We start from the raw sequence: 26,392 nt of genomic DNA, 5'->3' as shown, positions 1-26,392 counted from the left end.
GTGTATTTTCTACTCCCATTTAAAAAACAAGAAAATATTTAGCACATACACACCGGAAGGGTACCGAGTAAGAGCACATTTGCCAGGAACAGTGTGTGGGTCATTCATTGCCTGATCGAAGACTAAACAGTAAGACCACTGTCTAATCCTACAAGTAGGAAATATGTGGAACAAAATCCTTCAAACACAAGATAATTAAAATGCAATAAACTTCAGAACTCTACAAAGGAAATGGCAGCAATGTACCGTATATACTAGAGTATAAGTCGAGTTTTTAAGCACATTTTTTGTGCTGAAAAACCTCCACTCGACTTATACTCGAGTCAATGTCTGTATTATGGCAACTTACATTGCCAAAATACAGACAAGGGGCTGGCAGAGAGCGTTTACTTACCTCTCCTGCAGCTCCTGTCAGCTCCCTTCTCCTCCGCGCCGGTCCGGTTAGCTCCCTCTGCAAGTCCCAGTGTAAGTCTCGCGAGAGCCGCGGGGTCATAGCGCGGCCGCGAGACTTACACTGGGAGCTGACCGGACCGGCGCGGAGGAGAAGGAAGCTGACAGGAGCTGCAGTAGAGGTAAGTAAACGCTCTCTGTCAGCCCCCTCCACTGAACTGCCAATGCCACTGGACCACCAGGGAGTGAGAGCCCCCCTCCCTGCCATGTATCAAGCAGGGAGAGGGGACGAAAAATAAATAAATAATAATAAAATAATAATAATAAAAAAAATAATAAAATAAAAAATAATAATAATAAAAAAATATTAATAAAACAAAAAACAATTAATATTAAAAAATAATTAAAAAATAATAAAACTGCCCACCCCCCACCAAGGCTCTGCATCACACTCTGCATCACACACACTGCACTCATACACATACACTGCACTCATATACACACACACTGCACTCATACACACACTGCATTCATACACACACTGCACTCATACACACACACTGCACTCATACACACACACACTACACTCATACACACACACACTACACTCATACACACACACACTGCACTCATACACACACACATTGCACTCATACACACACACATTGCACTCATACACACACTGCACTCATTATATACACACACTGTAAATAAATATTCAATTAATATAATTTTTTTAGGATCTAATTTTATTTAGAAATTTACCGGTAGCTGCTGCATTTCTCACCCTAGTCTTATACTCGAGTCAATAAGTTTTCCCAGTTTTTTGGGGTAAAATTAGGGGTCTCGGCTTATATTCGGGTCGGCTTATACTCGAGTATATACGGTAATTTAAACATCCATTATATCGACGCAGGTATCCATTTATAAAAATGTTATTTTACTCAGTTTTACTAATATAATATTTTTTTTTCAGGTGACAGGTTTACTTCAATCTACGGATTGTTATATATGCATCTGGCATCACAAAAAAAAAAATATCTACTGATGCAACACTTACGCTCTTTGAAATTCAGGGATGCTGAAGATGACTTGCATCACTGTGCTGAGGTAGGAACTGTTTCCTTGGTTCTTAATACCAGTGAACCCAGAGCCAAACACTGGCTTCAACTTCAAGCCAGTTTCCTGAATGACTTCCCATTCGTTAATCCTTGGTTTGACATCATTATCCAAAACTCCATTCTCATTCTAGGAATTTAGGCAATAAACAGATCAAACATCTCTTATACTCACATGGTCATCATTTTATGAAATATTTTTTTTACTTGTGCTATTTACCAGTTTATTGAATCTTCTTAGTATTCCATAATGTGCTACTAGCCAAGACTAAAATGTTACTTGCCACTGACTGCAATCTGGGAGGACCATGGCAAGCTCACCAAGATGAATGAATTTCTATTAGGCAGGGTTAAATTTTAACTTGTCAGGGCTACATTTTCACTAAGCAATGGGTAGTGGTAAGTGGAAAATATTGGACTCTGATGTATAAAGTAGGTTTGAATAAATACGATTATAGAAAATGAGTATAAAGCTGATATTATAAATAAGAACAAAATGACAAACACGAACAGTATAAAAAAAACAGACGTATTTTAGTCCAGAGTTCAGTATAAAAAGATATAACAATTGGAAAGTATTCACAGAAAAGACCATCAGATGGTGAGCCTAGATTAGAGCAATACTTGAGGCACATTTTAAATTAACTTTTCTAATTAAAGGACCACTCTAGTGCCAGGAAAACACTCGTTTTCCTGGCACTATAGTGTCCTGAGGGTGCCCCCACCCTCAGGGTCCCCCTCCCGCCCGGCTCTGGAAAGGGGAAAAGGGGTAAAACTTACCTTTTTCCAGCGCTGGACGGGGAGATCTCTGCCTCCGATCCTCCTCCGTTCCGCCCCATCAGCTGAATGCGCACGCGCGACAAGAGCTGCGCGCGCATTCAGCCGGTCGCAAAGAAAAGCATTTACAATGCTTTCCTATGGACGCTTGCGTGCTCTCACTGTGATTTTCACAGTGAGAATCACGCAAGCGCCTCTAGCGGCTGTCAATGAGACAGCCACTAGAGGATTTGGGGGAAGGCTTAACCCATTAATAAACATAGCAGTTTCTCTGAAACTGCTATGTTTATAAAAAAAAAATGGGTTAACCCTAGCTGGACCTGGCACCCAGACCACTTCATTAAGCTGAAGTGGTCTGGGTGCCTAGAGTGTTCCTTTAAATCTTGAGCATCCCTTACACACAACGTGAAAAACAGAATGCAAAGAAGGTAAACATACTACCTTCCGTGCTTTTAGTTGCCATACACATTTGATTTGCTAGTGTTTATATACTTCTTTATATACACTATTTTCAAGTAATTAATTTTTTTTTCTTAACTTAGAGTATGCTAACAACTCACTTTGCATCTAATATTGATTTTGACTTTGCATTATTTTTTTATACCATTTAAAACACGTTTATAATGCGAAACCCAGGAATTGTATGCATTTTACTAGGGGTCTCTTGCATCTGTTTTACTTGTGTGGGAGAGAAAAAACACATAATCCCACATTGTTTTTAATAGTCTTAGAAATATAGACATGATTCCAAAACCTTCAAATGTGACATACAAAAACAGCAAAAATAGCAATATATTACCAACAAAATGGAGGTACACCATATGTAAGTATTATATAGACTGCCTATGTGGAATATTTGTATGTTAAATGTAGTTCCGCAATAGCATTTAAAATCTATATACAATGAATGCAAATGATGAAGCAGATGACTGTTATACAAACCCCTTGCATCTGTAACATGTCAATACCAAAATGAGCTAGGTGCTTGGCTAAATGGGGGTCTAGAACAGCTTCTTCTTCGTCAAATGAATAAACATCTGAAAGGTAAAACAAAAAACATGCAATGTCACTGTTAAAACAGTACATAGAGAGGAGATATTGCAGCTCAACCATACAGCCTGAAATGCACACACGAAGCTGAATAAGCAGTTCCTAAAATCCATACCTAAAGGGTTTTGTATTACTAAAACTACACAATATAAAATGATAAAACACCTCACAATCCACAGTTACTCTACATATTGCATATAGGGAACTTTGCATTGTGGAAACAAATGACTGTTTGTTAGACTCACATTATGAGGAACTCGAAATTGGGATTGTTGGAGAATTACATTGCATTTGTGAGACTCAGAAAAACTGAAGATTGCACGCATATTAAACCATAGATTGAGCTTATGCACACATGAAACATCCTGCTGAATAATTAGCCACTCACCTGCCCCATCTGGAGTGATCGTACCAAGTTTTACTGCTAGGGGATATCCCATTTGTTTATGGTGCTCTAGTGCATGTCCATTTCCACCACTGCCCGAGCAGAACCACTTCCCACACATGATGGAACCATCTGTCAGATTTAGCCACAAGTTCTCTCGAAGATCACATTTCGAACACTTCCAGCCACTGCAAAGCAATTCATAAATAAAGTGGGCTACTTGAATAAAAAAAAAAAAATAACCTAAGAAGTATAATTAACTATTGTTTTAAACCTCATTAAATGCCATTTAATTCAGGAGAACCCGTAATGCAAAATAATATCTAATTTATGATGTCGTATAATACACAAAATGCAAGCATATCCTATCATAAACCATGGTCTAAATTGAAGACACTACCAGTAGATGCATTTTAAAGATAAAGTGTATGGGGCAGTGTCAGACTGTATTTAAACATGAAGAAGGACTGAGGATAATGTATAAAAGTCTGCTGTGTAAAGTGATGCAAGCATGAACAAGGAGAGGAGTCGTCAATGCAATGTGCCTGTTCATTCCACAGGTTTCCATGGTGACTGCCCCACGTTTAGCACTCTAGGCCACTTTTCAGAACACAATGCTAGTTGACCTCTCTAGATATGTTGGTCACACATTTAAAACCCTGTCACCCGCAACAAAACTTGTGGATAAGAAAGTCAGTTTCAGGAATGTTATACAAATTTTATTTACCTATTATGCCATTGAAAATCTAAAAGACATAGTTACCTGGATATCCCTTTTGCCGCCTGCAAAATAGCCAAAACAATAGAAAGTTCTCCAATTCAGTATGTATATTTAATGCTTAATATCTTCAAAAGATGCATGCAAAGGGTGCTTCCAAAATTAATGAATAGCAATTTGCAGAAGTGTCATTTTCCAGAGGTTGAGTAGGTGTCATAGAAATGTTTTTGCATTTTTTTGTATAATTTGTTTTCCAACTCTTGGTGAATCTCCCTGACCCCATGGTGTTGCAGAAATTTTGAAGTTGAAATCTCATGCAAGAAAATTAATTTAAAACATTTATTTAAGATGAACAATTAATTATAAAGCTAAAATTCTACCTGCTACTACCACCCTATCCACGGATTTACCAAGCAATACTACTCTGTGTTCCTTACCTTGGTGGAATCCTTACACCATTGTCTATCTGTACAAGATTATTAGCAAATTTGGAAACCTGCAACTCTTCCTCCCACGAATCTTGATCCAGTTGCCTGTACGGTGACTTTGAATTAAGAACGGCATCACAGGCTATTGTTACCTGCACGGAAACACAGAGGAATAGAGGAACAGAAGGCAATCACACAGATCTTGTTAATATGGAGCATAGTCAAAAACAAGCTTAGAAATTATTTTTTTAAATATAAAACCATTTTTGTTCTAGAAGGATCTAAACTATTTCTGTTTTGCAATTTCTCTTATACATTCTACTGCTCTTGTCTTTGAATATATATCATTGGCAATGCAAAGCTTATTTGGGAAGTGAATGGACATTATTGGCTTGGGTATTTTACATTTTAGTCTGAAAAGGTCAAAATGGAAAAATTCTCCAGTTTACACTCTAGCCATTTTCGCAAATAATTTTCCATCTCAGCTATAGATAGAGCTTGGAAATTTTAGAGTTAATTTTACATTTTAATTTTCAATTCAACAGAAGTAAGTGTTAAGTGGAACAATCAGTATCACTAATCTTACAACAGAAAATAATAATTTTTTTGTGAATCCTGGTGAAGTCAATTTTTTTTTTGTGAACCCTAATGAAGTCAATCTAATCCAATCCAAACTATAACACATAAACATCTACCCGTCCAATCCAGGATTATGGGCTGGCGCATTTTTTAAAGAAATAATATATATTTTTTTTATTTTTTTTAATCAATAAACCTAGAGCGGTAGCAAGGACAACCACACTCACTAGGGCAGGAAGCTCTTCTATGTTGGGTAAAGGAATTTCAAAATGATCTGGAAATATAACGAGTTTTGCGTCATCTTCATACTCATAATCCTCGTCATTCAAATCTGTGGTTTCTAGATCTGAAAAAGGAAGAAACAATTATTAATGGAACCTGAAAAACGTTTATAGTTGAATATGTTTTTATTATGTTCTATAAAATTCACTGTAAACATTTGTGAACTACGCTCACATTACACTCAGCTAGCGTGTACATTATGTTAGAACATCTCTGGAACCATCACTGACATACTCATCGAGGAAGCTTCATGGTGTAATTTACAAAACAGGCATTAATATCCACAGGGGAAAAAAATGCAAGGACGTTATGCAGCTGGCCTTTGACACTGAATACTTCTGGGTGGACATAACACATAACTGTTGCAAGGTTGATTTGAGTTAGGTTTTCATGTGACACTGCTCGCTCTCCTTCCAGTCTTCTCAGTAATCTGTTTAACACTGTCTGTGGCTGCCGGCCAGACTCTGAGCATCCAAGCATTTTAAAGCTTGAAATCTCAATCAATCCAATCTTAGAGCCAGCAGGGAAAAAAAAAGCTAATAACAAAAACTTCAAAGGATTTTGACATTTTGACATTTGACATTTTTAAGTTGCCAGTCAATTTTTTTGGACCTAATAATTATGACAGAGTCGGCAAGTTGCATGACATCTCTTCTTATTGTGTTAAATATCATTGTGTCTTGGACAAAAGTAATTGAAGAACTTCTTGTCATTTTATGATATCAGCCCTGTTTTTACATTTTGAAACCAGTGATGCCTTTTGTAATAATTGCAAAACTGCTTATGGAGAATTGGAGAAACAGCCTAAGACTAGTTTTGCCAAATGGGCAATTAAACAAGTGGAATTGTCACTTTCTAGGATTATTAATATTCTATTTACTTTTCCCCTATATGTACCAAAGATATGTTTGTGAGGCATGCAAAGTAAAACTAAAGGTACATGTCCACATGTACATTCTGGAACCAGCCACATCTCTCTTGGTTCTCTAACAACCATGGAACATAGTGGAAGAGTAGAATATGAAACAGTCTTTCTGTTCACCTCTTCATTTGCATACTCTGCCCTGGCTATGCCTGGACCAACCTGGAAAGTTATGTTATGTGAAAAACGTTTAATCATAAATAGCTTCTTGATCAAACGAGAGATCTGACTGTCATTCTGGGGTTGAGAAGGAAATGTTTCGTAGTTTGTTGCAAAATTGGAAAGAGCTTATCAACAGTAAAAACTGATGTGATAAAGGTTGAACTTAAAGTCTTTTTTCATCCGATGTAATGGATAACTTAAGAAAAGAAATGGAGAACCACATGCAGAAAAGGTAGGACATGTTGTAGGTGGTTTTCATGATCTTTTCTTAAATGTTATATGTAACGGATCCCCTATAGTCCAACTGAGTACCTCTGTTGTAATTCCCCAGTGAAGCAGTGATTATAGCTCTGGTACACCCAAACATCAGCCAAGACTTGATGAAGGGTACAAGAAGACTAATGGCACAAGATGAGCTAAAACCAGCTTGAGTTCTGAGCGGGGACCCACCGAATGGGCAGGCTATTTCAGCTGCTGTCCGTTCTCAGAATACTCTTGCGACACGTTTTTTGCTCTCCATAAGTTTAAAGGGTAATCCAGACGTGGACCCCTTGCTCACGGTGCCTAGAGAGATATCAGCTATGCCTCACTGATGATGCCTAACAAGGCTGAAACGATCGTCTGGGGTTGCTGTATCTCTCGTGCAGAGAGAACTTGCTGGCATTTCGGATCTGGGCTGCCCATATGGGTAGGACCAGTCTGATATGCTTCAGATATGTTCTCTCTGTAATGGCACAAGATGAGCTAAAACCAGCTTGAGTTCTGAGCGGGGACCCACCGAAGGGCAGGCTATTTCAGCTGCTGTCCGTTCTCAGAATACTCTTGCGACCCGTTTTTTGCTCTCCATAAGTTTAAAGGGTAATCCAGACGTGGACCCCTTGCTCACGGTGCCTAGAGAGATATCAGCTATGCCTCACTGATGATGCCTAACAAGGCTGAAACGATCGTCTGGGGTTGCTGTATCTCTCGTGCAGAGAGAACTTGCTGGCATTTCGGATCTGGACTGCCCGTATGGGTAGGACCAGTCTGATATGCTTCAGATATGTTCTCTCTGTAATGGCACAAGATGAGCTTAAACCAGCTTGAGTTCTGAGCGGGGACCCACCGAAGGGCAGGCTATTTCAGCTGCTGTCCGTTCTCAGAATACTCTTGCGACCCGTTTTTTGCTCTCTACAAGAAGACTAGTTTATTATGGCTCAGTGGCCAGCTTATATACACAGACCCCCATCATGGGGTCTCCAGCAGTAACATAGTAAATTACTCCCACAACATGCCCCGGACAATCCCACAACATACCCAGGAGTATCTGTGTCTGGGAGATAATTTAGTGTACATTGCTTAACCCCTTAAGGACACATGACATGTGTGACATGTCATGATTCCCTTTTATTCCAGAAGTTTGGTCCTTAAGGGGTTAAACTAATTATCTCCCAGGCACTACAGTTACAAAGTATAAAACATAAAATATTAAAAATACATATAACACATATAGGAACACCCACAAATATTATATCCCTGGATAGCCTGGATTTGAGAACCCAAGCTGTCCAAATAGTGCTCAGATCACACGAACACAGTCAAATCGCCACAGGGGTAAAGTTTTGATCGACCGTACACGTGGCGTCTGCCCAAATTAGTTCCAGAGAAATAGTGGTAGTGATTGGTCACTTTCGAGAGTTCCATACGAACAAACTGTCGAATGATATTTTCAGTGGGCAGGAGGCCAGCTTCCACACTCATCCAGGAGTTCATGGCAAACGTCCAGGGTAAGGAGCGTTTGTCACAGTATAATTTCAGCATTGACAGTTTTGTTTTAAAGCCAATATTTAAACAGAATGCAAGAGGATATTTAAGACAGACAACAGCTGAAATAGAGTGTCCTTTGGTGGGTTCCCTATTAATTCTCAAACTGGTTTTAGCACATCTTGTGCCATTACAGAGAGAACCTAAACCATTAGCATATCAGACTGATCCAGCCCAAAATGCAGGCTGGCATCCTATGCACAAGAGATAGAGCAACCCCAGATAATCGCTTCAGTCTTGTTATGTGTTATTAGGTCTTGTCATTGAGATATAGCAGAAATCCCTCTAGGCTGCATGAGAAAGGGGTCCATATCTGGATTACCACTTTACCATATGGAAAGCAAAATATTGCCACTCTTGAAAGTGGCTATCTAGTAACCCTACCAGAAAAACAGCAATTAGTATAGTAACATGAACTAGGGAACAAGAAAAACAAATCCATAAATGGATGCAACAAAAACCACAACAAAACAAACAACTATATCTTGTATAGTCTCAGATCACCACTGTCCTGGTCAAGTGTGTCAGTCACATTTTTATGGTTCTGTAGTACTAAACACAGCAAACAGTCTGACATGTGTTCAAATATTTTCGTTGTACTGGGTGTTTTAAGAGAGAAACAGCCAAGCTCAGTGAGCTGGATGTGGTATTGTCCCATGAAAAGTAGCAAAAACGTTTCTATCTTCCATATTGGTCAAATGAAACATACTTCTTTATAACTGGGGTAAATCGCATGAAAAATATTAACAAACAGTGAAACACTGACCCAGTATGTTTCCAAGATAAATTGTGTTTCATATATCTCAAATGTTATTTTTGTAGCAAACATTTAAATGTGAGAGATTGATAAACAATTACAAAAAACGTAGCTTTCTAAAAAGGTCTCAATTTAATATTGATGGAAACGTTTTCCAAATTATTTAATAATTTTGGATAAACTTTTAAAATTATTTTTTCAACATATTAAAATGTCAAAAAAAACACATCATATATGTATATATAAAAAGATATATCAGTATATTTTTAAAAATATAAAAATATTAAATTTTGGGGGGTATTTTTCATAATATTACATTTTTTAAAAAGTTTATCCAAAAATATAAAATCTGGAAAACTTGCTGTAAATGAGTTGATTTAGGAAGCATGTGTCAGGTTGCTAGATGTAAGATGGAGGGTAACCCCTAAATATAATGATGAGAAGAAACCTAAGGACCACTCATGAAAGAGAAGTGGAGATTAGAAAGATCCACTCCAACCATATCGTTCATGACAGGAAGCAACCCATAGAATAATAATAAAATAAACGTTTATTAAAACATATGAAAATAGCCAAAGAAAAATATGTCATGTAAATCCTGGCTAATGTCCTATTAATGGGACTAAAAAGATTATGAGAATAAATGTAATGTCAATATCTGAAATTATCCATGACTAAGACATTAAATACAGTGTAACTTTCAAACGTGTAAAAGGTATGAAAGGAAAAGGAAAAAGAAACCATCGAATGTGTCTGTTAACTAAATACAAAAATAACAACTAAAGTAAAAAAAATTGGTCTGCTGTGGAAATAAGGGAGAAATATAGCTGTTCTAATAAGATATATAATGAAGTACAGAAATGTAGGAGGAGAAGAGGTGGATGAGTGGAAACAAAATATAGAACTGTATAGAGAAGCTAGTTTATACTACTATCGTGCCTTCAAGGGTACCCCTTAAAAAAGGCTAGGCCCCCCTCCCTTCTATCTATTATAATGAAGGAAGAAAATCGATTGATCTAAAGCTAATGGCCAACCCCTAACCACAACTAGAGTATCATAAAAGGTAATAAGAAAAAAAGGGGGTGGGTGTAAATTAAATAATAAAACAAACAAATACTACATAATAGTATGAGGTGGCAGTCTACACAATCAAAATGTAAGCTGCAGCATTGTCCCAAATCCTCAGTCACCCTCATACACAACTGTCGCGACGCATGTTTCGCCACTAACTTCCAGGGGAAAACATCTGGAAAACTTATCAAACAATATTAAATTGAGAACATAGTTTTACAAGTTACGTTTTGAGGTCTCAACACAATGCCTATAGACTCCTAAAAGATTATTGGCATCTGTTTAAAAAAAAAAAAAAAAAGAAAAGAAAAAAACATATAAATGCATTTATTGGGAATTGTGTATTTAATTCTGGGCGTCAGGATACGCTTTAGGAAATACTGTGCAGAGTGAGTGCTGAGGGAATTCAGCAGCTGACTTAACGTGTAAGTATCAGAACGTACTGGAAAAATAAGGGGAGGGCAAGTGATGCTGAACTGGAAATACACACTCAGAATTAGATCTGTTACCAACTGAAAGGCCCAACAGACAGTATCTATCATTAGATTCCTGTGTATCACATACTGAAAGACACACAAGATAAGAAAAGTTCCTGTTGTTTCCAGTTTAAAAATGTTATCTGACTCAGGAAAGCTTCTATCTACGCATCGCTGGGTACTCAAAGCTACAGTGATGGTTTAGAGAGCAACTAGAAGAGTCTTACGCCTGAATTAAAAGAAATATGGTTCTTTTTAACAAATGATTAAGGGGATTTGTGAGTGACATCTTAAAAATAAATAAAAGCAGATCTTCTACAGCAAAAACTATCCACGACTCATTAATCTCTTCTTATTATCACAAAGTCAAGGCATTTGCCCAAACATGGTCATTAGAGGTATAAAAGAGCTAGGTTATATACCTCCCAATACTTAAAATGGACAAAGAGGGGCACTTTAATTTTAGGCATATGAGTTGGGTTGTGTCTAGGGGCTGGGCTGTTCTAAGTAATTGTAGATGATTTACAAATAATTTATGCAACTAAAGTGTCATTTAGAAAAAACAATATTTACTGATTACTAAACAAATTTATTCTGCATGGTCTGCATGGAGACACTCAACTTTCCTCATAGAGATGCATTGATTCAATACATCTCTATGACGAGATCCTGATTGGCCAGGGTGGTGGTTGGCTCCATCCCGGCAAGGCTCCCTAGTTGACATAATCAGAATTGACAATCTCAGCCAATCTAATGCTTTCCTAGGGGAACGCAATGAGATTGGCTGACATCCAGGGCTAGATTAAGAGCCCAGTGGGCCTGGTGCTGGCAATTATGATGGGCCTAATTACAGAATCTTATCGACCAAAAACACTAAAACAGTCATACCTCTCAAGCATCATGTATCTGATGGAGTTGGTGTTGGAGGCAAACTCAAAGGATGCAGCTATAAGAAAACACATACTCTATGCTAATCTCTCTCTAATTTATGTTTTAATCTTTCAAGTAAATCCATACCCCCTAACAGCAGTGTCCAGTGAAGCAGAAGTCAATGGGCGAGGTAAAAGGGTGGGCCACTGACGCGAATCGCGTGACCAGAACTGCCAAAAAGGGGCGAACATGCCCAAAAAGGGGGCATGTCTGACCAAAGAATTTGAAGGCCAGCCTGGCATCAGTGTCCCTATGTATCACAGTGTCAGTGTCCGCATGTTGCCCAGTGTCCCCATGTCTCAGTGTGTCCCATGTCACTAGGATACTAGGGGACATTGAGAGACATGGGGACACAGTGAGACATGGGGACACTGAGAGACCCGGGGACACTGAGACACTTGGGGACACTGGGAGACTTGGGGGCACTGAGACACTTGGGGACACTGGGAGAAATGGGGACACTGGGAGAAATGGGGGCACTTCAGGATACAGAAATGGGGACACTGTAAGACATGGAGACACTGGTAGACATGGGGACACTGGGAGAAATGGGATCACAGACTCTAGGGACACAGATATATGGGAACACAGACACTGGGAGACTAGGGTTGCTGGCTGGGAGGCATGGGGACACTGAGACATAGGGGAACTTGTGGACATAGACATGGGGACACTGAGAGACATGGGGACACAGACATTTGGGGACACTGGGAGACATAGGGACACTGAGACACTAGGGACACTGGCTGGGAGACATGTGGACACTGGGAGACATGGGGACACAGATTTGGGGACACTGGGAGAAATGGGGTCACTGGGAGAAATGGGGACACTGGGAGAAATGGGGACAGAGACATTGGGATACTAGGAGACACTGGGAGACTAGGGGACACTGAGACACTAGGGACACTGGCTGGGAGACATGGGGACACTGGGAGACATGGGGACACTGGGAGACATGGAGACACTGTGTCCCAAGTGTATCCGTGCCCCAATGTGTCTCCCTATGTTTCACAGCGTCCCCATGTCTCCCAGTGTCCACATGCCTCCCAGCCAGTGTCCCTAGTGTCTCAGTGTCCCCAAGTGTCTCAGTGTCCTCACGTCTCTGTGTCCCCTAGTGTCTCAGTGACCCCATGTCTCCCTGCTGCCTTTCCCTCTATCCTACACTTACCTGAGCTGTAGTCTGTCTCTGCAGGCTGGGAGCTGCTGTCTGGACTCTCTGTGCTGTGTGGCTGCTCCCCCATGGATCAGTGAGTAGAGCTGTAACTTCCTATCCCTGCCTCTCTCCATACACAATGACCCCTACTGGCCAGTGCTGGTATTGCAGAGTAATCTCCGTTTATACTGAGAAGAATATTTGCATTTGTATTGCCGGTATTACTGCAAAAGCTTCACGGCCAGGCAGCCTCAAATACCGGCTGTGCTTTAAAATACCACTCAGAGTAGTGTGAAAAAAAAAACAAAAAAATATATATCTATTTTTTTTTTAAATGGGCCTATTCCATGGGCCTGGGCCTGGAGCTGCAGCTCCATCAGCCCCTATGTTAATCCGGCCCTGCTGACATCAAAGTGTGTGATTGGAGATATTCTGGAGATAAACTGAAGGTAATCTGAGGTATAGAGGAGGACAAAAAAGTTTTTACAGAAAATTAAGATTTGTTTGATTTTAAATTATTCACCTCATTAAAATGGCAGACTTAGTTCAGTGTAATAGTTGTTATGAATTTGTTTCACGTTCCACTTTTTGGAGATTTGGATGCTGTCTGATCTGTAAACAGTTCTCTATATTGCAGCTGGAGATTGCATTTTTGAAGTCTGAGATTTGTAAATTATCTGGTAAACAAACTCAGTCTGGAACTGCTACAAAGCCACTGCCGCAGAGACATACTAGGAATGGCAGATGGATTCTTGTAGGATCTGGTAGACTTAGATTTGTGGATAAAAGGCATATTGCACAGTTGCTCTACATTATTCATTTTCAGCACTTTCAGAGTGTAATGGTGTTATTGAGACAGGCTCAGGCACCAAGTGTAGTGGTGTTATGGAGACAGGCTCAGGCACTGAGGGTAGTGGTGTTATGGAGACAGGCTCAGGCACTGACGGTAGTGGTGTTGTGGAGACAGACTCAGGCACTGACGGTAGTGGTGTTGTGGAGACAGGCTCAGGCACCAAGTGTAGTGGTGTTATGCAATGAGGTATCAGAGGTAAAGGAAGTTTTTAGTGTTTTTGCCAATGATATATGGCAGGTTGCTTCCACACTGTTATTCTCTGAAGTTCTACCTGTGCATAACACTCAGAATGACACGCGGATGAGTATTGGTGACTTTAACATGTGGCTTGGTGAATGGTGTCGGGAGCAAGGATTTGGCTTCATTTCTCATGGTAGAAATGGAAAAATGGAATGGAAATAAACTGTATAAAAAAGTAAAAAAGATGGTTTGCATCTTTCTCAAAAGGGAACAAATGTTCTCAGTGAGCAGTTCAGAGGTTTTGCTAGGATGTATTTAAACTAGGAGGGAGGGGGGGGGGCAAAAGGGTGATAAAACATCAATCCAATTGCCCCCCCCCCCCCCCCCACCCAAAAAAAAAAACAAGGACAGAAGGTGCCTGTAGCAAGTGTGTTAAAAAATGATAAGCTTAGAGTCATGTCTACAAATTCTTGCAGTTTAGAGAATAAGAACCATGAACTTGCACACATATTCTAAACTCCTTTATGGGATTGTCTCTAAAACAAGTCATTGAAGAGCCAGCTCATAAAGAAGCCATACTAGATTTAGTGTTAACAAATTGAGATTTTGTATCAGATATTACTGTAGGTGAAAGTTTAGGATCCAGTGATCATCAGTCAGTGTGGTTTAATATAAGAACAGTGCTGAGTCACACCACACAAAAACAAAAGTTTTAGACTTTAGAAAAACAGACATTTCTAAAATTAGAATATGTGTAAATGAGTCATTATCAGACTGGGGCAATTTTAATGGAGTCCAAGAGAAATTAGATTATTTCAAAGTTGGACTGCTGAAGGCAACAGAAAATTGCATTAGGCTTGTCAGTAAAAGCAAAAAATTCAAGAAACCCCTGTGGTACTCGCAGGTGTGGCCAAAATATTAAAAAACTAAAAGTTAGCATTTATTAATTATAAAAAAAACAGAGTGAGGAAGACATAATGATCTATAAGATTAGGCAGAAAGAGGCTAAGCAAGTTATAAGAGCTTCCAAATCACACACAGAAGAGAAAATAGTCAATAAAAAAAGGGGACAAAACATTTTTTAGATACATAAATGAGAAAAGGAATGTAAAACAAGGATTAGTTAGATTAAAAACAAAAGAAGGAAGGAATGTAGAAGACGATAAAGGTCTAGCTGACTACCTCAATGAATATTTTTGTTCAGTATTTACAGATGAAAATGAAGGAAAGGGGCCTCAATTAGGAAAAAGGACAAATGAGTAATTTGTTACGTGTGAGTTTACAGAGGAAGAGGTTCTATTTCAACTGTCAAAAGTAAAGACAAATATGTCAATGGGACCTGATAGAATACACCTAAAGATATTATAAGAGCTTAGTGGTGTACTAGCAAAACCATTAACAGATTTATTTAACCAATCGTTGTTAACAGGAGTAGTCCCAGAAGATTGGAAGTTAGCAAATGTTGTGCCCATTCACAAGAAAGGTAGTAGGGAGGAGTCGGGCGACTACAGGCCAGTAAGCCTTACTTCAGTAGTGGGAAAAGTAATGGAAACCATGTTAAAGGATACGATTGTTGAACATCTAAAAACACATGGATTTCAAGATCAGAGACAACATGGGTTTACTTCAGGGAGATCGTGCCAAACTAATCTTATTGATTTTTTTGATTGGGTAACTAAAATAATAGATCAGGGTGGTGCAGTAGACATTGCTTACCTAGATTTCAGTAAGGCTTTTGACACTGTTGCACATAGAAGGCTTATCCATAAACTGCAATCTTTAAGTTTGGATTCCAATATTGTAGAATGGGTAAGGCAGTGGCTTAGTGACAGGCAACAGAGGGTTGTTGTCAATGGAGTGTATTCGAAGCATGGGCTTGACACCAGTGGGATACCTCAGGGATCTGTACTTTGACCCATTCTCTTTAATATTTTTATTAGTGATATTGCAGAAGGTCTTAATGATAAGGTATGTCTTTTTGCTGATGATACTAAGATATGTAATAGGGTTGATGTTCCAGGGGGATAAGCCAAATGGCAAATTATTTAGGTAAACTAGAAAAATGGTCAGAGTTGTGGCAACTGACATATGACCGTATCTCCAGAAGGATATTGATACTTTAGAGAGAGTTCAGAGAAGGGCTACTAAACTGGTTCATGGATTGCAGGATAAAACTTACCAGGAAAGGTTAAAGGATTTTAACATGTATAGCTTGGAGGAAAGACGAGACAGGGAGGATATGATAGAAACCTTTAAATACATAAAGAATCAACACCATAAAGGAGGAGACTATATTTAACCCCTTAAGGACCGGACTTTTTTTACGATGTTATACATTTGCGACCAGGCATCTTTTTGACACTTTTGTGGTGTTTGTGTTTAGCTGTAATTTTCCGCTCTCTCATTTACTGTTCCCATACAAATTATATATTGTTTTTTTCAGGACAAAATGGGCTTTCTTTACATACCATTATTTATATAATCTCATGTAATTTATTTTTAAAAAAATGAAAAAATGCTGAACAATTGAAAAAAATATAAGTTTTTTGAATTTTATGTGAAAAATCTTTTACTCATCTACAAAAGCGAATGAAAAAAACTGCTAAATAGATTCAAAATGTTGTCCTGAGTTCAAAAATACCCAGTGTTTACATGCTTTTTGCTATTTTTTTGCATGTTATAGGGCTATAAGTACAAGTAGGATATTGCGGTTTCAAAACATACATTTTTAAAATGTATCAATAGTGACATTGTAACACTATTATCTGTCATAAATTGCTAAATAATACCCCACATGTACATATTTTTTTAAAAGTAGACAACCCAGGGTATTCAATATGGGGTATGTCCAGACTTTTTTAGTAGCCACTTAGTCGCAAACACTGGCCAAAGTTAGCGTTCATATTTGTTTGTGTGTGAAAAAAGTAAAAAACTAAATTGAACGCTAATTTTGGCCAGTGTTTGTGACTAAGTGGTTACTAAAAAGGACTGGACATACCCCATTTGCAATACCTTGGGTTGTCTTCTTTTGCAAATGGTATGCCATCATGGGGGTAATTCTCATTCCTGGGCTACCATACGCTCTCAAAGGCAACGTAACCAACCTGGCCATTTTCAATGTAAAAATATTTGACCCATATATTTGACCCTGTAACTTTCAAAAACGCTATAAAACCTGTACATGGGGGGTACTGTTATACTCAGGAGACTTTGCTGAACACAAATATTAGGAAAATGGGGCGGAGCCTGACCACGGAGCAGTCCAGACGTGTGCCGCATGAGCTCCTGTGTCTGGCATACTAAACTCGACAGCAAAACGAGCCAAAAGCCTACCGGGCTGCAGAATCTTACCCGACCTAATCCTGACATGCCGGCGGTTCCGGGGATACCTCTCACGGGCCGCTCCTCCGCTGGCAAACCGGACTCGGGGCTTTGCGGCCTACCGGTCACTGGGCCCCCACGGCACTAACCGGAGGTGACACACGACTAAAGGGGTCCCCTCCGCCCCTGGACCGGCGGGGGTTATCCCGGTCCTACCTGGCAAGCACCCGGGCGGCAGACACCTGCCACAATGAAAGACAGGCTGACTCAGACCAGCAGCAGCTACGCTCCCCTGGGCTGCCCAAGATGGCGGACATACTCACCTCACACACATCAGCGGACCACGTGGAGCAAACACTCCAGGGCATCGACGAGATATTTGCCCGATTCTGGGCCAAGCTGGAGAGGCGAATGCAACCCACACAGCGACCCAGACAAAGGGACACCCAGAGAGGCCTAAGCCCAAACGCTGAAGGCTATCAAACAGGCACAAAACCTACCCAGCAATCTACCAAGCCCAAGACCAGCCCACGCAAACCGAGGGTCAGAGGGGCGCTTACCCAGCAGAGACCACCAAGTGGGCGGAAAAAACCCCGCCGCAAGAAACAAGCACGCAACAGGACCCTCCACCGCCTGCGTAGAAATCAGGACTTGGACACTCTGGGTCATGGGGCCTGGAGCCCGAAGTTGCCAGCCCTTGAACCGACCCGAAGCCAACGAAAGGGTGAGTGCTGCCCAAAACGCACCTTGACCCTGGAGAAGTCAAACGCCCGCAGCAGGAGCATACCGGACATGGGTGTCGGTTAAGCCAACACTGGACTGATTACCTGTGGGGGGTAGCCACCGGCCGCACTAAAGGCCTTACAGCGCACATGGACTCGGTGCTCTCCCCCACGTTGCCTCTGGAGCGCTGTGCGGTATGCCAGTCATCGTTTATTGCCTAGCCTATATGTGTTTTAACGCCTAGTCAGCCACATTGCAGCCTTAGGCATCTCCACATATACTGATGCAGACTCAAATTATGTGTCTAGACCCACTGCTTAGCCTGGGTACTATGCCCTTCACCGGCCTTTCATGACTAAAACCCTAGCAAATGTATTCTGGTATTGCTAAACTGCATAACTGTATTTTGATAACATATATGGTACAGTCTGATAGAGAGCGATGTGTGTATATATATGACGAAATGCACCCTCATAGTTTGTTAACCCATTAGGATGAGGTACCAACTCAGCATGCCACTAACTGCAGCCAGTCATGTTAATCCACTTCCTGTAACAACGACTTTTGCTAGTATGTATCGCTTTAACTAACAACCTGATCGAATCTATATTGCTTGAGAAAGATATAAATAATCATTTACAATCGCTATTGAGTCTAGATAGATTTGAATACCCTAAGAATCTACGTTTTAATCTCACTCTATAATAACGATAACAAGCATGTACCTACTCTTGTCTTTGTAACTTTAAAAATTGTGCATGTTTTCTCACTGCCTTACTGATTACAAGCTGTGTATTTTGTCTTCTGTCACAAGCTGTTGGGGCGTGACAAGTTGTATGTAAATTATTTGCACTTCAAAAATAAAGAATTAAAAAAAAAATATTAGGAAAATGTATCACAACAATTATATCATCAGTAAAAGTGCTGTTTGTGTGTGAAAAATGCAAAAAAAGTCACTTTCACTGACAATATCATCGCTGTGATATGTTTTACTGTTTTGAATCACTAATATTTGTGTTCAGCGAAGTCTCCCGAGTAAAACAGTACCCCCCATGTACAGGTTTTAGGGTGTCGTAGAACGTTACAGGGTAAAATACAGTGATAGCAAATTAAATTCTCTGGACTTTCGGCCTGGGTTGGCAGGCAGGTCCCTTAAATTGCAATCAATAAAATAACTTAATTATGTAAAAATATTACATAAATACGCACGTAGAATTTAAATATATATGCATATTTATATATTTGAAGTCTACGTGTATATTTATATAATTATTTATGTAATTTTGTATATGGACATATGAATAGTTCGCATTCTTTTTATTTATTTATATATACATAGATATATATACAATTTCATTCTAAGTGTATTTTGATATAAATATATATATATATTAATATCAAAATACAGTTAGAATAAAATTTCGTATAGATATATAATTTTTTTTTCATTTTTATTATTATTTTACATTTTTTAAATTTAATTTAAATTATTTATTATTCGTATTTTATAATAATATATATATACAATATATATAGTTATTATATATATTATATATATACGTGTGTAAATTAATTATAAGTGTATTTTTATATTAATATATGTACATATTAATATAAAAATACACTTAGCATGACATTATATATATGATATATAGACATATATTATATAGGTATAATATATGTCTATATATCATATATATACACATATATAATAATATTTTTTTTTATTAACTTTCACTTAAATTTTTTTTTTTATTTTACAGCAGCAGGGAGACTGCCTGTCAGCACAGACAGTCCCCCTGCAGGCAGAGACTAGGACACCTATTGTGACCATGTGGTCGCCCTGTTGGGCGATCACATGGCCACAGGGGTCCTAAACCGCCATGGGGAGACTGTCTGGGCTGCAGGCAGTCTCCCCACACCGGGAGCACCGCCGATCGCCGCCGGGGGAACGACGGCGATCGGGTAAGTACATTGGACGGTTAGGACGGTTCAGGACCGTCACCGGTCGGCAATGCAAAAATGCCGATGACGGTCCTGAACCGTCCTCCGTCCTTAAGGGGTTAAAGAAGAAAAACTACCACAACAAGAGGACATAGTCTTAAATTAGAGGGGCAAAGGTTTAAAAATAATATCAGGAAGTGTTACTTTACTGAGAGAGTAGTGGATGCATGGAATAGCCTTCTAGCTGAAGTGGTAGAGGTAAACACAGTAAAGGAGTTTAAGCATGTGTGGGATAGACATAAGGCTATCCTAAGTATAAGATAAGGCCATGGACTAATGAAAGTATTTAGAAAATTGGGCAGACTAGATGGGCCGAATGGTTCTTATCTGCCATCACATTCTATGTTTCTATGTAAATGGTATAGGAATGTGAAGGGGGGCAGATGGTTTGCAACATGGATTGATCCTTTGATTAATTAAAGGCTCTGCAGGGATTCCTGGATGTCTGGTTCCAAAGTAAACTAGCTGACTTCAGCCATATGGCATCTACCTCTTAATTGATGGGTTGATTTCTTTGATATGTTAATGGTCATTAGCTTTTAAGGGAAAAGAGAAAAACCAGCCTTGTGTTCCAGTATCATATCCAAAAGAAACATTAATACAAAATAATAATTGAACCTCCTTTTTATTATACGTAACTTTTTTCCTATGGATTTTACTATATGTATTGGAGCTGATGTGTACTTTGGTCTTTGCTGCCACCCAGGAGTGTTGGGAGTGAGCGCAGGACTTTTATTTTTGTATTTGTATTCACTTTTTGTATCACACAGCTAGGTTACAATGCTGCCGCCCATCCCATGTGTTCCCTATTAAGAGTTAATAAGTATATAGGGGTGTATATAAACAATGACCCCTTCTGTCTCATTAGAGATATCTTTGCCAAAAGCTCAAGGAAGCAAGGTGAATGGTGAAAGTAGGACCCGTCTAGGGGAGTCTGCATTGACGTTGGCAGGCAGGCATTCCCTCCAGTAGCCATTGGAGTAACTAAATGACCTCCATTTGTTTAAATATACATAGGGATTAAGGAGAGAGTGCAGGTAACTTTTTTTTACTTTAGAGAGAGTTCAGAGAAGGGCTACTAAACTGGTTCATGGATTGCAGGATAAAACTTACAAGGAAAGGTTAAAGGAACATAACATGTATATCTTGGAGGAAAGACGAGACAGGGGGGATATGATAGAAACACTTAAATACATAAAGGGAATCAACACAGTAAAGGAGGAGACTATATTTAAAAGAATAAAAACTACTACAACAAGAGGAGATAGTCTTAAATTAGAGGGGTAAAGGTTTAAAAATAATATCCGGAAGTATTACTTTACTGAGACGGTAGTAGATGCATGGAATAGCCTTCCAGCTGAAGTGGTAGATGTTAACACAGTAAAGGAGTTTAACCCCTTAAGGACACATGACATGTGAGACATGTCATGATTCCCTTTTATTCCAGAAGTTTGGTCCTTAAGGGGTTAAGCATGCGTGGGATAGGCATAATGCTATCCTAACTATAAGATAAGGCCAGGGACTAATGAAAGTATTTCGAAAATTGGGCAGACTAGAATGGTTCTTATCTGCCGTCACATTCTAGGTTTCTATGTCACCAAACCCAGACATAATTGATATCCCAGATGGTAAACTACGTTCATCACTTCAAAGAACATGTCTTCCTTATTCCAGTATCCAATGGCAAACATGAAATCACTCCAGCACTTGCAATCCATGGTGATTATTGACTACTGCAGACTAGCTTAGCTATGGAAACCCATTTTATGCCATTTTTCAGGTTTTTAGTAAACAGCATAAAATAATTGTGAAAATTATAATTTTTTTTCATTTTGCCAGTCTTCTATCCACATTTTGAGTAGTTAATGGACCTCTAAAACGCTTTAAGACTACTGTTTATGTTCAACAAAAAGCACATGCTTCTAAAAATATATCAGTGGTGTGGTGACAGCTGACAGATCCCTCTTAAAATGATACATACATGTTCTAATGTGATCTATTCTAATTACTGGTGCAGATATAAAAATGTCCATTTACATTAAAATTCTACTTTACCTAAAAATACCTTGCCGTTTATGAATCTTGGATGGGCTCCACCAGATGCACCGGTTGCTTTCTGGAAATCAATACAAGCAATTTATCAGTAAACAGATGAAATGGAAATAAACCTTTTTCAGCAACTAAGTGAATAAACACTTATTATCATGTTTTCTTATTATTTTATTATTTTAGGGGTTTACACACTCATTACGTTATGGATTTTACAGTAAGAAAATGTTGCATCTATATACAAGAACAGTTCTTAAATACATTCTCACAGTAAGTCCTTAAAGGATGTTGCCCTTGCTATTAATAAACACGGCTCTAGAAACCTGGCATGGCCTTCACCCTGTATATGATACAGACAAGGGTGAAAAGTTATACAAGGACATCATCCCATTAATAAATAGAATATCGATTGGAACCGTTAATCAACACAGGTTCAACTGACTACAAACATAACTCACTAGATAATAGGTACACTCCAGGTTGGCCTAGCCACCACGTACAATTCTAAGTCATTGTACAGAAAAGGCTTGTGCGCATGCACAGCAAAATTATGCACTGTGCCAAAGATGGTCTCTATTAGACCATCTGATTGAAATAGCCATGTTTCACTCGGCTATTTCCGTGGGAAGCGCCTCTAGTGGCTGTCAGGGTGACAACCACCAGAGACATTTAAACACTGCAATGTAAAACATTGCCAATCCAAAGGAAGTGCAGAGTTACAAACAAGAGGGATGTAGTAGGAAGACCACTTAGAATTTTTCCTAGAATATTTACCTGCTTGTCGTATCCCTCAGGCTCATATATGGGGTCTCCCATGACCATTAGAGTACAGGTAGTATGAGATCCAACGGCATGGAGCAGGAAGAGCAGAGGAAGCAGAGAACATGGCAGCGGTGAAAACATGATTCGCCACAGAAATAAATATAGGCATAAAAAGTAAATAGTAAAGACTGATTGCATTGGGGGGATTTTAAGGCCTTGTGGAGTCTTGAAGAGAAAAAACAAATTATACTTTCAAAATGAAAAATGTTGTTGCCAACATTGTTCCCAGGCAGTGCACTGGTGCGTGTGGGAACCTGTGGAATGCATAGGCAACATGTGGGTCCATTCCTGGACATATCACCATCTCCAGAACCAGTGATCTCTAGCACAGGTTTTGAGAATGCCACCTGGAAGCATTCACAGTCTGGTTTGCCCCAACTTTCTACCACCCAGCTAGAAAGCTTAAAGGAGGAGGACAGCTTTCACAAACAGAAGATATTAGAACTTCAACCGGATGATCCTACTGTACTGGCACTATACAACAGGACAATGTAGGTATCTGTTCCTATTTTTCTAACGATATTTATCAGCTCCTGATCTAAACCATTAAATGGCGTATTGAGAGCCAATAAACACGATCGGCTCTAATTAAATTGAAGCCCTTGTCAGTAGATACCTGGCTTAATTGGTCACAATTAACAACAGTCACTGGCTATTAACTATTAGCTACTAATTTCCGACTTATTTCTACCTCGATTTAATATTTTTTGGATTAATATCTTAACATTGATAAATTATTTATATTTGATATTTTAATATTTTGAAAAAATAATTTTAAATGCTTATATAAAAATATTATAATAGAAATAGAGGAAAAATAATAATAATAATAAATATATATATATATATATATATATTTTACCACCCAAAAAGATGTCATAGCAACCACACCTAAGCTAAAAAAAATAAAGAAAAAAAAGCTCATCCTGAGCATAACATGGGGGGTGGCATGTCAGCATGGGTTACAAATGTCTACCCATGTTGGAATGCCTCTCCCTACCTCCATTTTTTTTTATTAATATATAAAAAGAAACACTTCCCCCAGTTGCCAATCCTACTTACATTATATCACTCTGTCCCACTGCAGCGGGAGGGATTTCATGGCAAAGGAGCTAAGGCAGGACACAGGATGGCATGAAGGGAACTGTGCCGCAATTAGATTTCCGTCAGCATAAGTACAGACAATATATGTTTGTACGCACAGAACAGATATTAGCCAGCCCGGAGTCACTCCCTACTCGCCCTCTGCGTAGGAACACCGTGGGCACGTGACTACCCGGCGCTCAGTCTTAAGATACAGGCAACATTCCGGTCAGCGAGAGAAAAAAATTGATCCTACACCTAGATTTTCCACTCTTCCTTTTGCTAGAGTGGCCTTAAATTTGTCTCTTTGCTGCAAAATAATACAGTGAGGAAGAACAGGACCCATTTATAATATGGGATGACTCAAGCAGCATTTGTCTATGTATATATATATATACACATATACACACACACACATATATACACATGAGCTCATTTGCATACGCCTACCCAGAATCCCTTGCAGTAGTGAGAGCACTGTTAAAGTAACATTTCTGTGGGAAAAGCAAGTCTTATGACTTGACTGGTGTGTGTATTTGTGTTCAGCAATGTATTAACTATCTACATATACATATACATATACATATATATATATATATATATATATATATATATATATACATATACATATACATATACATATACATATATATATATATATATATATATACACACACACACACGATGTTCCTGCTCTTCAAGTTTCCTGGATCAATTTTGTTTGGTACCAGCGAGCTTGGCAAAACGTATTTTCCTCGTTTCTTCTTCCATGTAAAGTATTTTGTAGCATGTATTTGGTGCAGACTTGCTAAAAGGTCTGCCTTAAATGATTTAATAACTCGTTCTGTGTTCATGGTTTTCTACTTTGAATCATACAGATACAGTATACGATCTAACACACAGCGCTCATTCACAAGGAATACAAAATAAACACTTGCAATACGAAAATGCTTACATCCCAAACCAAGCCATTGTCCATACGCAGCCACTAATTACCAGTTGCTAACAGCCGCTAGTCACCAGCTTTACCCAGCTTTACACACAAGGCCACTGAAGCTATGGCCTGACTTCACAGCCCATTCTCATGCCATGGGTTCCAACACTGGGCATAAAGTCAAGAGGGGGCATGCTGCAGGAATTCTGTACAAAGGACAAAGTTTTCATATAAATAAATAAATAAAATACTTTTAAATTGTGGTAGAATATTATGTATGTGTACATATATACACATGTAGCATGTATATTAGTATATGTGTATTATCTTTTTTGTAATATTAATATCTATATGTATTACAAAAATAAAAATAAAATATTTTTTACATAAAAAATACTATTACTCGCATTAATTAATATGCATGTGTGTACAGGGACTGAGGTGGCAGAGGGTGCATTGAGAAATTTGGCCTTGGGGCAGCAAGGAGGGTAAATTTGGCCCTGCCTTTACCAACAGTCATTTGAAATATTACTGGCTTGCTGGAAAGTGATAGCAACAAGCATAGAATGGTACTGGATTTCATGCCAATTGGGAAAGGTGTAGTATGAGCCTTTATTGGCAGTAAGTGATGTATTTGGATACCCAACAATACTCAGCAAATTATTAACAGAACACTCCCAAACACAAAGCACACTAGCTTGCTGAAGTGCTCCATATGTCAGGAGTCTGCCCTATTTGTGAAGGATAGGAATCGGCAATGGCGTGCACATGACTGCAGCACAGAGGCTTCGCAATTTGAAGCCTTTGACTGGTCAATTCCCTGTAGCCTTGTCTATCCTCTAATTCAGTTCCCATACACTGCAATAAATGTTCTCATTTCAATATGAACAGTTTCAATTTTACCATCATTGAACAGGTGTCTTTGGATCATAGAGGAGGAGACCTAATGATCCAATTGAGAAAGAGAGAATGGTTATGGATCCGTAGGCTACAAGCATTGCACCCTAGGGGTTTAAATGCTGATTTTGATTTGGTCTGTTTTTTATGATTCTTAACAAAGTGTTTACATTATTAATTCTATTTTAATTAGATTTTTTTTCTGTATTACATATTTGAGTTTTTATCTCTCTTTATTTGCTCTCTGATTGTTCTCATATTTGAAGCCCATGGAGCAGCGCAGCTAAGGGGAATGGGCCTTGACATTGCCAGGAGGCAGGCAGCTAGTTGTCAGTAGTTGGGGGCTGGTCTAAGGCATGGAGTAGGGAGGAGTTACTAGGGGGGTATAAGTAGCGGCCATCTTAGGTCTAACGGCACTTTTAATCCAAAGTTACACTTACCTGTTCGTTGTAGCAGGATTTGTGTGGCTTTGTTTTCTTTTGTCTCCTCTGCAGGTTGTCAGGAAGATGGAAGATTGGCTGG

The 26,392-nt window shown here is 39.0% G+C and overlaps 1 protein-coding gene across 1 annotated transcript in view; it reads right to left on the bottom strand.

The window, feature by feature from the left end:
• Positions 1-26,392, bottom strand: part of USP13 (ubiquitin specific peptidase 13) — a 100,132-nt gene that overhangs the window by 30,814 nt on the left and 42,926 nt on the right. Inside the window, exons 3-8 of the mRNA XM_063442697.1 lie at positions 22,141-22,201; positions 5,673-5,791; positions 4,876-5,018; positions 3,724-3,908; positions 3,228-3,322; positions 1,451-1,638 (exon numbers count right to left, since the gene is read on the bottom strand). Of these exons, the coding sequence (XP_063298767.1) occupies positions 1,451-1,638; positions 3,228-3,322; positions 3,724-3,908; positions 4,876-5,018; positions 5,673-5,791; positions 22,141-22,201 (791 nt within the window). The remainder of the gene's footprint in view (positions 1-1,450; positions 1,639-3,227; positions 3,323-3,723; positions 3,909-4,875; positions 5,019-5,672; positions 5,792-22,140; positions 22,202-26,392) is intronic.

Source organism: Pelobates fuscus, chromosome 2 (assembly GCF_036172605.1).
Source record: "Pelobates fuscus isolate aPelFus1 chromosome 2, aPelFus1.pri, whole genome shotgun sequence".
Lineage (NCBI taxonomy): Eukaryota > Metazoa > Chordata > Amphibia > Anura > Pelobatidae > Pelobates > Pelobates fuscus.
Note: the sequence above shows the minus strand (reverse complement) of the source record. Positions and strands in the feature narration are given on the sequence as shown.